The sequence below is a fragment of the Lutjanus erythropterus genome, chromosome 22, assembly GCF_056507025.1.
Source record: "Lutjanus erythropterus isolate fLutEry1 chromosome 22, fLutEry1.hap2, whole genome shotgun sequence".
In the NCBI taxonomy this organism is placed as follows: domain Eukaryota; kingdom Metazoa; phylum Chordata; class Actinopteri; order Lutjaniformes; family Lutjanidae; genus Lutjanus; species Lutjanus erythropterus.
Window position 1 is genome coordinate 15439937 of NC_139338.1, and position 17095 is coordinate 15457031.

At 40.8% G+C, this 17095-nt stretch overlaps 1 protein-coding gene across 2 annotated transcripts in view; it reads left to right on the plus strand.

Annotated features, from left to right (window-relative positions):
- The window catches only part of grm8a (glutamate receptor, metabotropic 8a), a 287101-nt gene that overhangs the window by 181210 nt on the left and 88796 nt on the right, over nucleotides 1–17095 (plus strand). For both annotated transcript variants that reach the window (XM_084710663.1, XM_084710661.1), the window contains exons 5-7: nucleotides 11032–11167; nucleotides 11765–11919; nucleotides 16219–16356. In XM_084710663.1, coding sequence (XP_084566789.1) covers nucleotides 11032–11167; nucleotides 11765–11919; nucleotides 16219–16356 — 429 coding nt within the window. The remainder of the gene's footprint in view (nucleotides 1–11031; nucleotides 11168–11764; nucleotides 11920–16218; nucleotides 16357–17095) is intronic.

The following is a 17095-nucleotide window of genomic DNA, read 5'->3' on the forward strand; positions in this document are numbered from 1 at the left end:
TAGGTATTTGATAAAACTTTCTAAAGGACCAGTATGTAGGAAGTTGTCTGCAATGAACCGAATACTACTCACCTCACCCTCCCCTTCCAAGCATGCAGAGCCCCTTTTTCATACGTGTGCTGGCTTGGCTTGGCTCGGTGTGACTCGGCACATCAGCCCAGCACAGCAGGGAACATGCTTTTCTTGAGATGAATGTCTGTAAAACAGCAACACAGGAGATAAAAATAAACCCCAGATCACAGAGGTTCAGATGGAAGCTACACAAGTACTGACAGCTGAACACAGAGACACTTTTAAGAACCTTTCGCTTTCACTCCTGAGTGGAACACACAACGCACACCTGTTTCAGGAGGAGAAGGGAGGTCATCATGGGTTGTTTCTGTAAACTGCTTGAAGGCAGGTCCGCACACTTTGATTCGACTCCTGAGATGGTGCATCTCAGGCACGACTTGGCACAGCTCGACGCTTTATGATGCCAAAATTGATCAGGAAAAAGCCCAATATGGGAACCTATTGTGACCAGGAAACTCGTGAAAAATGCAAAAGTCTCTATCTAGAACCAGTGTTTGGTTTGTCCGCTCTGGGTTACTGTAGAAAGTAGGGTTGGGATGATAGATTTATCTCTTGATTTGATACTATCATGATACTTGGGATTCGAAATGTATTGGGATTCATGCGTATTGCGTTTTGCACATACTGTGATTGGTTATTACAATTTATTGTGATTTTTATTTGCTTTTTTTTAACATTAGACCATGTTAGACAGTTGGATCATACACTTACAGAGACTGTATATTATGATTTATATTTCCAAGAACAATAAATATCACATCAGTCAGTCTTTGGCAGTCTGGCAGCATCATTGCTATACTGTATATAAAAGTAGGACATATAATACTTTTTGAAGTAGACTATACATTTAGCTGTCCCTGCTCATCAAGCTGCATAAGACCAAAATAAATCCAATAAGATGTTGGGCCAAAATGATTAGAGCATGCTGCACGCAGCACAAATGAGGGTTTTTGACCCTTTTGGGATGCTGTAGAAGTCAGGAGGTTTTAGTTTGTTTCAACAGAGCAGGAAATGTTTGCCTGAAAGTGTGAGCATGCATGTCGATTTATGTTAAGTATAATATCTGAAATGAATACGCTTGTTAAGATAATATTACTACAATCACAGTGCTACTTTCCGTCAGATCTTTATTTTGAATTCCCATTTTGTGTTAGCATTGAGTTCCAGCCATATTCTCCCAATAGATCCCCCTAAGTCTTACACACTGGACCTTTAGTGGATAGACAATTTACAACATTCATAACATTCACTCTTTATTTATCTGTCCTCTGTCTGGACACAATCATTGTGATTCAAGGGCCACTTGAGGCTTTTCAAATAGCTTGTTTTCCAGACACAAGTATTGTCTATGCACTGCAAACTGCATGTATGATGTGGGAGAATGGCTTGACCACATATGAGCCTGGCACACGCACACACTCACAGACACACTGTGCTGCATGCAATAGGTGTCCACCTGTCTCCTCTCAGACGTGAGCAAATGCTGACTTCAGCTAGACTACTCGGCTCCTGCGGTGAAGACAGACCTGCCACCCCACCCCCTTCTCCAACCACCATGCACGCACGCACACACTCACACCCACGCCTACTGTCTGCAGGAAGGTGTGTGAAGTGAGACGTTAAAAAGGCAGAGATCCTCTGTCTCTCTCCGCCTGTTCTCTGTCTTGCTCACTCACTCTGTCTCCCTCATGTGTTCTTTGTCTGTCTTCCTTCTTCCTACTCAAACCTCCAAATCTTTTTCCAGCACACACACATACAAACACACACACAGGAATAATGAAAGATGTCTATGTCTGTACAAGGTCCACTCTGTTCTCACTGTTCTCTCCCAGTTTTCAATATCTGTATACTGCAAAGCGGTACAGCCTGTCCTCGATGTATAAAATAAAGATGGTTCTGCTTTTTAATTCAGTTGTTCTGCAGAGCTGCTGCCCTGCCACTTAACCCCAGAGAGGTAAATTATACTGGCATTCGTTCTTTTGCACTCTTTTCAGCTGTCAGTGACATCACAAAATACCCATTTTCATAATTTTCTATATTAATGGAGGCAATATGGAGCAATTGTCCCATGCTCTCATTGTATCTGCTACTAATACGAGACAGAAACATGACATAGGATATCCATAATGGCGACTAATTTGATAAATAATGCAGATGTACAAGCAAGAACGGGGGTTTCTACAATGGCAGTCGAAGCTATTACTTTCAATAATGCAAGTGCAGGGTAGATGGATGATACGGGTTATTCGCTATGGTTACTGCTGTAATATTAATGTAATGAAAGATGGAGATGTCATGCACTGCACATTTACCTCTGTGTTTTCTTTTACACTGACATTTATCACTATCTGTCGTCTGTGCACAGGATAAAGCGTCAAATTTTACTATGCTGCACACCATTTTTTCAGTGAGTTACAAACCCACAACATTATTACATGGATCATCATTTATAAGCAATATATGAACATTTCATAAATGGTTTGGAATACATTTGATTTAAGCAGATGCAAGGACATTGTAAGCGTTAAAGGGGTAGTTAAGATTATTTTAAGTTCAGTTATACGAGCTAGATATTGTATTACCTACAGTAAATGGTGGCAAACACACCTCCAGTTTGGGGAAGCAGCAGGTGTCCCAGTGTAGGAAGCTAAACAATGGCCTGCTGCTGGCAGGGTCAGCAGCAAAACCTTAGAAAGGCCCAACTAAAAAAAAAAAAGCCAGTTCAAGTGTGCACTATATTTAGAATATTTTCACCGCTTTACCTTGCCAGATTTTGCTCTCTCCAAAGCAACTAGACTTTATCGGCAAAATAAATAATTTTACCTTGCAGAACATGGAGTCGCTGCCTCTTTCACTTAGTTTGTGTTATGTGTGACTACATTGGTTTAAAGGTTTGGATTCACCAAAGTCACATAATAACACAACTAAACCAATCAATTGAGGTGCTGGTCGACCAACAACCCCTGCGTTCTGCAATATAAAATGACTGCTGTGTCTGCTTGAGAGAGAGAGACAGACAGAGAGTGATAATTGGCTTATATCAGGGTTGTTTCCTGTCAGAAAAGACTGTCTGACAGCAAGGAGAAAGTGGTGAAAATATTTTCTAAATATTGTGTCTGAAATTGATCTTTAGGCGGACCTTTTAGGTTCTTCCAGCAGAGTCTCATATAATGGTGGTTTCCTGGTAAAAGAGGATGTTTGATGGCAGGTTAAAGCTGTGAAAATATTTTAAATTCAGCGGATAATTAAACTGGTATAAAGTTGTTTAGGTGGGACTTTTTTGTTTGCTGACCCCGTCCACAGCAGGTCATCGCTTAGCTTCCACGCTGGTACTCCTGTCTACTTCTCGTGTTGATGATTACATCACCAACTACAACCTCTGACAGTAAAGCTCAACTGTGTTTTACTATATTGTCATTTAACTTTTCTTTATACACCAGCCTCCACTTATGGGTAAACATTAATATCTGCTTACAGTAAAACTACATCATGGTGTGTCATAACCTATTTCTTAAATGCTGATATATATTGCATTTGAACGCTAGGTAGAGGGATTAAAGTTGCCCGACTGGGAAATCTTGGAATGTGTTAAAGTTTTGTCTTGTGTGATTTCCCCCCTTGCCTAAAGTCAAGACTGTATCTATGGAACATTTACTCAAGTACAGAAGGTACCACTGCAGTATTATGGCAGACTCAAGGGAAGGAGAATCTCTACATTGTATTATATTATACTAATAACACAAAGTAGATACAGAGTGAAGGATAACTCCAGCAGCTATCACTGTATTATTAAATTCTGCCATAATATACTGATGCTCAAGTGTGAATTAGCTTTTTAGATAGATACCACAAATTATTGTATTTTGTCTGAGCACCACTTGAAACATTTTTATTATGTGCACAGTAGATCATGGCAAATATCCAATATCCATTTGCCGATCCAAACTGCTGCCTCAATTTATACTGTGATAAGTCACAGCGCTGTGGAGATGTCGCTCATAATTTTATCTCAGTGTGTGCATTCACACCGTGCTAATCGAACAAACATTTACCAAAAGTACATTCAATTTCAGTAAACTGAGACAACTTTGCCCATTTTTCCCGTCCGCTTATCAGTGTTTCATTATCAGCAAATTATAGGCAATTTCAAGCTTAAGTCTGCTGTGGGCTCACATAAGCTTTTCCACCTCAGGCTTGGTGCAGGTCTGAGAAGCATCTTTTTCGGGTTTGGGTTAGGACCGTCTTAAATTTCCAAAGCCATTTGAGGCTCTAAGCCCGTGTCCTTTAAGGCATATTTTAATGGGAGGATGTAAATTTCCTGGGACAGCGGTTCTGTGGGTGTTGTCAATGATTCATTAGAAAGCCCGGGGAGAAAGTTTCAACTCAGAGCGAAAAAATGCAGAACACAATATTTACCGCACCACTTCATCCACGCCCGAGCAAAACCGAGCGCGTGTGTGTTGGGCGCAGAGTTACTGGAGTGCACACAAATACATGCAAAATGCGAGCGTTCGTTGGTAAGCATAGACAAATTCACACAAGCACATGGACGAAGCCACACACACATTCACACACACACACACACACATAAATCAGTGACTTCAAAGGCCCACACTGCAGTGCCCCGAGCCATGAACAAAGCATAAAGAAGCAGAGGGCAACTTTTAATTTTAAAGCAGTGCTAATGAGGTTTGGAGAGAAAGAAAGTGTGTCAAAATGTGTGTTTGCTGCATGTTTGTGGGAGAATTCTGCAATCGTAATAGTTCACTAGCAGGTATTTCTGTGGGGATGGATGCAGTTTTTATCAAAGAAAGGCTTGCTAAGCTTGAGAATTCAATTAATTTCTTCCTGCGTGGATTTGTTGGGCAGCTCATATGTTACATGCTAATGGAAAAAAAAATGACAAGGCACACGTGTATTTGTCTCAGAGTTGAGAGGACACAAAAAGAAAGACCGTGAGGGAGACACTGTATCTTAATGGAGGAATCATTAAAGGCTGAGACTTTGATTCCACTGCCTCCCTTTCATTTTGTTACACATTCACATCTACACAGAAATATGCATGCAGGCACAAAAACACACACACACACACACACACACACACACACACACACACACACACACACACACACACACACACACACTCCTGTACCAGTGGCATAAAGGCAGCTAGCTTTAAAGTTACTCTCATTACTCATGTTGCTTAGCAGGAAACCACATTACTGTCAGTGTGTGTTGAAGCCGTAATTCCGGTATAAATACATTACAGGATGCACAAGTGTATCAAAGAGTGTGTCAGGTTCCTCCCGCAGTGTTGAAAAGAGGTTTTGTGCAGGGTGTGGCGAGCTGTATGGTGGGGATGCAAATGACTGCCATCGGAGTTTAACTTTTCAAACAATACTTTTAAAATTGCTGGAGGATGCAGCCAAGGGAAAATAAGTGTGCGAATTGAAGGTGAAGACCTAAAACAAAGAGGAGGGGGTGAAGAAACAAAGATGGAGGGGAGAAAGAGAAATAGGGAAAACCAGGTGACATTGAAGAAGAAGTTGATTATCGCCACTGATACAAATCTGCCAAAAGTCAATTGTCTAAAGGTGCAAGTCAACTTTCTCCTGCCGTCCAATTATTATCAGCCACAACAGTGTGTGGCTGGTATTGTTTTCACATTGTGAGTCTCTGTGTTCGTGTGTGTTTGTGTGTGTCCTGGAGACTCCTACGGTAGCAGGAACCACCACAGAAGTAGTATTAAGCACTTCGCCAGGTGTTATTATGTCTGTGGACAGATTTTGTCAATGCAGTAGCGTCACAAACGTGAAAGTCACACAGCCACAAAACCTCACAGATGTGAAGTGAAGTGAAGTCTGATGGCAAAGATGGGTGTGGTCAGAGCAACAGCACCAGAAAATGAGGTGTGTGAATCATAGTCATTGCGCCACCCACCTGCAATGGGAAACTGCAGGCCCTAAACTCTACAAACTGCTCGTAGATCTGCCTGGATGGGTGTGGTGAGACCCATGAGTACTGAGTGCTCATGTAATAATGTTGTAATGACTAAGTACTCATGTTGCATGTTGCAAGATGGTCTCAAGTTCATATTCAGTTCACTGTTGTGTGTATTTGTGTGCATATAATTATAGTTCTCAAAGTTTCCAAGCTTCCATTGATGGCTGCTTTTCAGCTCATATCACTAACTATAAATACAACCACCCCTTCCTTTCTCCTGCTAAGTTTCAATGTGTTTAAAGATTTTGGTTCTTAATTTTGTGTGGGAGAAAGTTTGGTGGCATTTATTGTGCCTTCCTTTAAAAAAAGTGTTTCAAAAATGACAGTTACATTCAGGAAAATGGAGTGCTGATTTTCTTTTTATTCTTTTTGTTACATTATTTGAATACTTCATAGATGCACTCCCATCTAAAAAGTCTGACAAGCTGAAGGTAAGAAAAGAAAATGAAAGAAGTAGGAAACTAGTAAGTGAGAAAGTAAGGGAAGAAAATGACGTGAGCAAGATACAGACAGTGAAAAGGATGCCTCTGTTGGTTAATGGATGAATTTGTGCAGGGAGAGCAGAGAGTGTGGGAGGGAAGCAGATTGTTAATTAAACGTTGAGACAGCGGCGTTTCCCGTCCTGAAATGGAATGAATTTCATCTCAAACCAGAATGGAGTTAATTACTGACTATAAGGGGCTTGATATGGAGAAGTGCTGGACACACTTAGCATCGAATTTATCATCACAACTTTGCACTCTGCGCCTTTTTTTTTTTAAACAGCTGCAGAGGGGACAAATGGATGCAAATGCACACTCAAGTCTGCATGCATTTGTGTGCACGCCAGCTCATTGGTCGACACCCACATACATGCACAAAAACAGACGTTAAGGCTCATCAAAATATGCTTCACACTTACACCCAGAGAGGTAAACAAACTAGGTACACATACACAGATGTACACATAAATAAACAGAAGGAATTAGGATTCAGCCACATTCTTTTCCACATTGAAGCCTCAATAATCAGGTTATTAGAGATAAACTGAGAGCTCAGTGTGTTGCTGCTCATCGGATGAAGAGCCCGTAATTCAATTAGCCTGTTGTAGATGAACATGCTACAATTGCTGAATTATGTAATAAACTGGCTATTACTGTGATCCAATACAGCTGAGACCATTCTTTTATCAGAAGTGAATAAAGAGAATTTCTGACTGGTCTCCCATTAGTATGCCCGGCCTGTGATGTGATGTCTCTAAACAATTAATTATCCAGTTTTTACACAATCAGCCAAATAATGAGCCGGCAGATTGTGCTTCTGTGGGTCGAGGGCAGGGAGGGAAACAGTTCTATCCATAACAAATTTAAAGTTGAACAGCTTTTCACTCTGATTTCTCTAAATCTAGTGACTAATTTCGACTTTATCTGAAAACGAGGAACATTATTGATAAGTTGGCTGCCAAATCAAGCATTTACTGCTCTCTTTATTTCTATGATAATGTGTGTCTGATGCCATCAGCCACAGTTTCTCTCCTTGGAAAAGCATGAGCTGCAGGATAGTTATTTGACTCAGCCCGCAGAAAGCTTTCACACCATGTCAGGTACCTGAGATGCAGGTTTTTTAACCCAGATCTCCGCTGAAATCAATATCAGGGCTTGTAGTTCACAGGAACACTTTTTCACATCCGACCAAACTTTTTTTTCTTGCGCTAGGAGCTTCCCACACGCCTCAACAGACGACACAAAAGCATGGCCTCAAAAATAGCTTAGGTATTATTGTTTACAACATATCTGCGTCTCCTTCTCTCTTTTTCTCTACATTTTTAGTTTGCAATGTGAAGCAAATCCTCTCTGGAGTGTCGTACGTGTGGAGGTTTTGATGTTGAATCTCTGTCTTCCAAAGCCGCCTTTTTATTCAACAACTTTTGCTTTCAAGTAGATGTTCTGTGAGCGATTCAAAGGAAAAAAAAAAAAGGGCGATGTTTCTCCTGACCTAACCTCACAGCTTCCCTTTCAACGGAGCAGTGAGGGTGCACTCTAATAACTGACGTTTGCTTTTAACAAGTTGCTTTTTTTTTGGCACCATCAAAGAAGAGAAGTGTTTTAGGGGTAGCAGTGAATTTGCCTGCGACACTTGGTGTGTACGTAAACACTTGCACACAGACGCACAGGACTGATTTGTTCTCGTCTTTATCTGGGAAATCTGTTCTCCATGGAACAGTTATTGATGATGATGGGCCATAAAACAAACAGTGATTTAATCACTTTGATACTGCTCCAAGGACAATGGAGAGAGAATGCAAACATCAGCACTTGTGCATCTCTGTACAGCCTGTATGACTTGTTTTCTCATAATATGCTGTTTATGTACAAACTTAAATTCCAAAAAAGTTTAGATGTTGGGTAAAATGAAAATAAAAACATAATGCAATGATTTGCAAATACTCTTCGACCCCCTGTATATTCAATTAATCACGGTATATAGATTGTTTAAGTTTTGAAACTGTGAAAGTTGTGAAACTCTTTCTCATTCTAGCTTGATATATGATTTTAGTTGCTCAGCAATTAAGTGCAAGCCAGTCTATTATCCAGACCGTTTTAGAATGAAGCCACGCCGTTGTAACTCATGCAGACTGTGTCTTGGCAGTCTCTTCCTGAAATAAACAGGGGCATCCCTAATACAGCTGTTGTCTGGGTGGCAGCATATGTTGCTCCAAATCCTGTCTGTACCTTTCGATATTAACGGAGCCTGGTTCTTCTCCTCTTTAGCCATGACGTCCATGATTTTTGAAAGCAGTTTGAAATGTGGACTCCAGACCAGAGCACACTTTCCCACTTTACACCAGTCCATCTCAGATGAGCTCATAGAAGTTGGCAGCGTTCCTGAATGTTGTTGATCTATGGCTTTTGCTTTGCATGGGAAAGTCTTAACTTACATTTGTAGATGCAACAGCGAACAGTGTCTTCCAACAATTGTTTTTCAAAGTGTTCCTGAGACCATGTGGTAGTATTCTTTGTAGAAATTATGTGGGTTTTTACTGCAGAGCAGCCGGAGGGGCCAAAGGTCATGTATATACAAAAAAATGTACAAAGCTGGTGTTTATCCTTCAGAAAGTATTTTTCTTTAGTGTAAAGTGCGTTTCTGTGTGTTTGTGTGTGTGAGGGATAGACAAGGGTGCTATGCAGATTTTTGTGAGTATAGTGATTATCTTTGAGAGGCTTTTAATTTGAGGCTAATGAGTATTTGTTTTAACAGTCATGCATGCTGGTAGGATATACGTGCGTCTGTGTGGGTAAAACTGTGCGTGTGTGTCTGTGTGTGATTAAGGAGTGTGATATAGCGAAAGTGACAGACTGTACAGATGTTCAATAAATGGGCTGGAACAGGCAGGGGAGGAAAGGGGACATCATTCACACTCCCTCAGACAAATGACAAAAATTGAACACGCAGACACACACAGAGACACACAAAAAAGACATGGATACACTCAGTCAGTCTTATTGTTGACTGGTTAAGCATAAAAACAGATGTGATGTATGACAAGGACATAATTCTACACACACCTTTACACTTTGAGCTGCGCTAATGAGCTAATGAAGCGGAGCTAATTTCCAGGACAGAGCTTCAATGTAAAGTCAGGATTAGTGCAAAGCAGTATGAGATGTTGGATTTTCTGCATGAGTGTGAGAGTGTGTCTTTGTGTGCAGAGAGAGTGAGCGTGTGTGTTTGTGTATGTGGGTGTCCATTTGTTCAAAACCGAAAGTAATTCAGAAACTCCTTTTTTTTTTTTTTGTCATGTTTTCAGGGTGAAAATGAATGATTTGTGTGTGTGTGTGTGAGCAAGGCATCTTCCTCATTATCACATATTGTGAGTGAAATGACTAATATTCCTGTGATTGCTGTTGTCATCTTCAACAATAGGAAATGAAGGAGTGTGAAGTGGATATTTCCTGGCCCTCACACAGTGCACAGTGACATTTTGAATCATAATGTTGCCCCATTCATCTTTTCCCCTTGTTTTTAGATGTTTTCTCTGTTGGGATCGACATGTCCTCCCTTCACCATAATTTCTTTGTAGCACACTGTCTAAATTTCTACCTCTTCCTTTTTAACTCCCCTTCATTTTGTCCATCATGCCACAAGAGGTTGCGTTATACTTTCTTGTCCGCCTAAACGCACCCAAGTAGTTTGCAAACTGTGACCTGTGACTTTTAGGGACTTCATTTCTAAAAGGCAACTAGCAACAGATTTAGTGACTTATTCAGACACTTATGGAAAAGGGAAGTAATATATTCAAACGTAATCTGAGTCAGCAGTATTTTATTCCATCAAAATGATGGACGGCCTTCAGATTTTTCCTTTGTTGTTGGCAGGAAATATTTGGTTAATGTGACCTTTGAATGCCACCATCCCTTCTTCTTTCTCTCCCAACCTCTGGTTTCTCATAACTCCCTGCTCCAGTGCCGTACCTCGTCTCATCTCGCTCAGCTCTCTGACTCTTGTTTTATAACCTGTCTGTTTTGGTATGAATGTTTCATATGGTGACTATTTCTGTGATCCTCATATATTTTAAATAATACGTGACTTATTGCTTGTTGCCGTGTTGTTTTGGCATTAGTCAGAATCACTTGGCCCAAAATCCCCACAACATCTTGTAGTTTGGATTTTACTTGGAGTTTTTTTATTTTTATTTTATTATTTATGATGGCTGCTGCTTTTTCACTAACCGACCGTTTATTCTTATATTTATCTCAAAGTGCTGAATGTGCTGCTTGTGTAAAACCACATCACTTCCACTAAAGGGAATGTTTACCACCAAGTTTAGAGCACAGTTCTTTAAACAGGGCATTGGCCAAAATCAAGGCAGAACAACTAAATATGAGTAATGAATACAAAATGAAGAAGTGCAAATCAGTATCTTAAAACACTTAATGCATTCTGTCTTCCTCTGTCTCGCTTTCTTTTCTGTCCCAGGTGGTGTGTGTATTGCCCAGTCCTTGAAGATCCCCAGGGAACCCAGGCCAGGAGAGTTTGACAAGATCATCAGACGCCTGCTGGAGACCTCCAATGCCAGGGCCATCATCATGTTCGCTAATGAGGACGACATACGGTACGTGCTGCGCACTTAAACAAGTCCCACTGCTGCTTTCCCTTCAGTGACATATTCTGTTGCATCTTCGGCATATTCTGTCATAATAATTTAAAGAGTATCTACGTGTCACTTTCAGTTACAAGCAATAAGGACCACTGTCTAGTCCTTCAAAACAGCAATAAAGTAATTGATGTCAATTCTCATTCAATATTTCTTCATTTTTTAAAAAACTTTTTAATAATTATCTGATGCAGTTTACTGAGGAAGGACAGCAAAACGTAGATCTAGAAATGCAGATACCTCATTGGCTGCTGTTGTATGTCTCTGTCATGCATATGTGTGTCCACCATTTACACTAAACTTAACATGTGATGTAGCCTTTTCATCGGTCATAGTTTTTTAGTAGTAGTGAAAACTGCATCTCCTAATGCTTTGCCGGTATGGCAGACGGGCAGATGCATGTCAAATTGAGAGCGCATTATCTACGTTTCTGTAATTATACATCAACAGGACAGATGTGCACCAGTGACATGTAGCCAGACGCACCTAAAACCACCACCCTTTTTGTTGTTCTTTCATCTGCTACATGAACACTTTGTTTTTTTCCTCAAACAGACGAGTTCTGGACGCAGCTAAAAGGAACAACCAGACTGGTCACTTCCTGTGGGTTGGCTCAGACAGCTGGGGCTCCAAAATCTCTCCTGTGATTGGCCAGGAGAGAGTGGCCGAGGGAGCCATCACGATTCTTCCCAAACGAGCATCAGTAGATGGTAAGAGTGCATGTGAAGAAGGTAGAGACACATTCATAGCTGTATTCACGTGCTCCTTGGATGGTCTCATTTCCTGAGCTGGGAAGTCGTTTTTCTGACTTTGGTGTTTTCATTGCACTGTGAGTCTTTCCATACACCTGGCTGCGGGACAAATGAGAGGAAGCTGAAGTCGTGTGTGTGTGTGTGTGTGTGTGTGTGTGTGTGTGTGTGTGTGTGTGCGAAATCTAATAGATCAAATTAGGGGGACAGGGAGAAAGACCAGAAACAGAAAGTGAAATATAGTCATGTTCCCTCACTCTTGATCCCAGTGGGCAACAAGTTTTTGCCATTAGGCCAGGGAGGATATCCTCATTTGCTCCCTGTCAGAGCTCCCTATTAGATAATTGACTCCTAGAGGGACACAAAGGCGACAAGATATAAACCTGAAGAGGGGGAGAGAGAGCCTACGTAGAGGTTTAAATGAATCAAAGTCGGCTTCGGCTGGTTGACATGAGGGAGCACGCAATGGGGCCTTCAGAATAGACCAAGGAGTTGTGAGTGACGGAACCAGCGGAGGAGTAATGAAGGGTGCATACACCGTGACCAATCTGATGCAATATAATCCTTAAACCCTGCAACAGATCCCACCTTTGTGAATCTTCGGTTGGAGAGCTGATTTAACTTAAAGGTCATTTTCAAGGCGGCAGTTAGTGCTCCGTTATAATGAGAGTTGTTTCTCATATTTTGTCCAATACTTCTCCACCATTCCTGAGGAGGGCATTTCATTATTTTTACGGTACATTTTGAAAATACACAAAATCCCTTCCAAGGACTCTATTTTGTTGTTTTGTTTTCCCTTTAAGACTACTCTCAGTTTTGTTATATGGGCATACTGTGCTTAGAACATTGTATATTTCACAAATACTTCTTCATGTAAAGGAATAGTGCTGCTGTAAAGCTAAATCGCAACTTAGCAACCATCAATGTTGCCATAAAGCTAAACTTCAGAATTTAAAAGAAGTAATTAAGGACAAAAGTTTAAAGAACTTACTGCTGCCCTGTGAACTGGAAGGAGGATATTGGTCAACTTTAAAGATGCAGAGATTTTTCCCCAGTTTTTCATGAATAAAAATGGTGGGTAGTGGAAATAGCGTCCTTCCAAAGGAACTGAGTCTAACCAGGTTCCCTCGAGTGGGATCTCCAAAGAATGAAACACTGATTGGTTAAAGAGGCCAAAGCAGGTGGTTACAAAAATAAGATGTCTTCTTTCCAGGCGGTGGAGACAACTCAATCTTCTCTGAGATATTTTTTAACCGACCCAGCTATAAGAAGCAAACCGAAAACAAATATGAAGGTAATGAACGTTAAATTTCAGTATTTCAGGCTGATTTACTTTTACCCATGGTCATATCTTTCCATTGAATATAAGCTAGAGCCACAGAATGGTTAGCTTAGCTTAGCATAAAGCTTGGAAATAGGGATGCAGCTCGCCCCATATTCTTCAAATATAAAAAAAGGCATAGATAAGTGTTGTCGTCACTGTAAGGTTGTTAAGCAACTAGTGACAACTCATTGCAAAACTTCATATCACTTTTATCTAAAGAAACTTACTGTAAGTGTATTCATCCATATGGATAAAACCCCGAAACTGCAGAAATCTTTAATTTATCAGATATTCTGAACTGCTTCAGGTGCTCCATTAAGAAACGATAAAAGCTAGAGAAAGAGTTTTTATTTTATGTTGTACTTGAGCCAAGGTGTAGTCTGAACAGGTAAGTTTTTACTCTGCCTGAGGCCTGAGCAATTCACAGACTGGTAGACAAATACCAGTCTCTTGAATTGGATTCAAGCAGCCATCCTCAGCCAGTGCATGGTGCGGAGGCAGTGTGGTGTGGAAGAACTTGCCGAGAGCAAGTTGCAGTAATCTGGGCGTGAGACGACAAGAGCCTGGAGCAGAAAATGCACCGCCTTCTGGGTAAAGAACATGCTGACATTGTGGAGAATGAATCTACAGGAGATGGTTGTTGCAGCGGTACAGCTGGTTCTCCAGTGTCACATCCAGGTTTCTTGCAGTCCAACGCCACAGAGTTCTCCAGGAAGTTTGCTCCAGGAAAAGAAATCGTCTGCCACATTAATCCTCATAAAAACCACAGTTGGTTGTTTTCACGCTTTGTTTTTGGAATGGGTGAACAAACCAGATATGACGTGCTTTTTAGTCATCTTTAGATGTTGCTGTTTGTGCTTCCACACTGGCAACAGCTGTGGCTGGAGGCATTATGTGTTTGGGTTGTTCCCCTCTCCATCCCAGTCTTGTGACCTCAGTGGAGTTTCTTCAAACTTGGCACAAATGACCACATGGTCCCAAAGGATGAACTCAGTAGATTTTGGTAGTCAAAGGTCAATGATCAAGATCAAATTGCCTGAATGTCCATCCCATTTGTGTGAATGTGATATTTCAAGGACAGATTTTGATACACATTTGGCACAAATGTCCACCTGGACTCAATGAACTGATTCAATATTTGAGGTGGAAGTTCAAGATTCACCATGACCTCATGGCCATCCCATGTTTTGTGGGTATCTTAGAAACACCTGGATGGATTTTTTTTTCAAATTTGGGTCAAACGTCCACTTGGACTCAAGTATGAACTGATCGCAATTTGGAGGTCAAAGGTCAAGGTCACTGTGACCTCACAAAACATGGTTTTGGCCCTAACTCAAGAATTCGTATGATAATATGACAAAATATCACACAAATTTCTAATAGGAAATCTAGCTCTCTCTCAATCCTCTGTAAATAGTAACAGTCTCTAAGTGAAGACAGCATGTTTGTCACTGGAAATTATTCACTGGAATCATATTTAATACATTTTATTAGATTCCCTCTAGGACTTCCGTATGGACAGACATGGATTTAACTGCAACTTAACTGGTTTGCAGAGAGCATACAAATACAAGAAAATAATTCTAGTTTTACCTTTGTAAAGAACCTGGCAAGCCGTTTTCCCCTGCTTCTAGTATTTGTGCTAAGCTAAGCTACCTCCTGCTGTCTTAAGCTTCATATTAAGTGTACACCGTGCCACTGAGAGAGGTATTGAACTTTTGGCAAGAAAGCAAATAAGCATTCTTCCCAAAATGTCAAACTATTTCCTTAATCAAAAAACTGTAGAAACTTTTTATATCCCTGAACAATTACCTACTTAGTAGAGATCATTTCTTTGCCTAATTTGAGGGACCAAAACTCACTGTTATTTAACAGTATCACAAATGGTTATATTTTGATGATCTCACTGGTGATTACACTGAGAAGCATGTGATCCTAGCTGACATGTGCTACCTGTTGAGCTACACATGGAGTGTTCGCAGCAGTCGACGCATCAGCTGAGCTACACAGGTACACATGGGACCAATTTCCCTGACAGCAGAGGAGATTAATCAAGGCAGCTCTTGTCAGCTTTCACAGCGAGTCAGGCATGGCACAGGCTGTCCAAGTCAGTCTGATAGTCCCAAGTGATTTCCCAACCCTCTGTGGATTGTCTCACGTTCACTGTATTGCCCTAAACTACAGCCCAGTGGTGTTGGAAATGGCACCTTCCTCTTATTAGTGAAGTTTAATGTTTCTTATCAGTATGTTGGGGCAGAACTGCGCTCAAGTAGCCAACACACCTCTAATGGTGTTAAGGAGGGTTACGAAGCAATATGGCGATAGAGGACTCCTTCTAAAACATCTTCTAAAAAAGTTTTGGCATATTTTCCTCACACACTACAAAGCAAAAAGCTGTTTTCCCAATTAATTTTGGTATGAACTAAGTAGTGTACAAGTACAAGGAGTGTTTTAGTCTCCCTCATTTCTCTTTTCCTTTGCCCATCTCTTTATCTCAGCCTGCCAGTCTCTGACAGGTATTTTCCATTCCTGTGAGTGGAGAAATGTGTTCTTCCCTGTTTCTATCCTCCTCTCTACTTATTAAATTGGACAAGTTGCCAACGTGGACTGTGAAAGCTCATTCTCAAATGTTTGCGCTCCCTGCTCTTGGCTTCAGTATTTGATAGAGGCTCCTACACTAGATGGCTCTACAGAAATGGCTTTTCAGTCATACTTTAGATCCATATACCATTCATAACATATGTCTTCGTGAGTCAAAATATATTACCCAGTGGAAATAAAGCCGTTATTATTAGCAAAATGGTGCTGGTTCAGTCCTCCATGTGGACAGGTAGATGGATTCAGTGCAGTTTCAAAAAGGAAAAAACCCTCTTCCCACTGTGTATTTTAACTTTTACCCTCTCTGTCTGCTTTTTTTTTTTTTTTTTTTTTTACAGCATTTGATAGGTATTTCCGTAGCCGCTCGCTGTCCAACAACAGAAGAAACGTTTGGTTCGCTGAGTTCTGGGAGGAAAACTTCAACTGTAAGCTTGGGATGCACGGTAAACGGCCTGGTAGCCTGAAGAAATGCACCGGTGAGAGTCTACATTTTTTTCATTATATGAAATGCTGGTTTGCACTGTTTGGTGAAAAACAAAGAAATAGCCAGGCAGACAGCATTTTCTTCTTAGATGTTAATTAGGTGTAGTTTGTCCTGATTGTTCCATAGTCCAGACACAAAAACAAATAAAAATGCTTCAAGCTAGAGTCGGGTTTTACACCTGAAACAGAGGCTGTGAGAAATAATTTAACCAATTTGAGAAAAAGTGTTTGAGCTCCACAGATGTTCTATATTGGGTTGTAAGTTGTACCCTCTAACAAATCTGACAGGTGGTCAGTTGTAATTGGTCTTTTCTCATCCCTGCACCACATCAATTAGATCCTAGCAGCTTGCCCCACATCATTCTCCTGTTTTATGTCAATGTAAAACAAGGACTAGCTGAAATGCTCCTGAATGCAGCTTCCACTTTAAAGGGATAATTAAGATTATTAGATGTGGGGTTGTATGAGGTGCTGTAATAGTTTTCAACCTCTATTTGGTAAAGCAGAGAGGAGTACCAGCACAGAAGCCAAGTAATGTACTGCTGTGGACAGGGTCAGCAGCAAAAGGTGTTTTAGTCACTTAAAAAAGGTCCACTTAAAAAAATCAAGATCATTTTTAGTGTGTGCAATATTAAGAATATTGTCACCGCTTTACTTTGCGACCAGACAACCTTTTTTGACTGGAAACTGGCATTAAACGGGCCAAATATGGTAATCTCCAAACAAACCAAA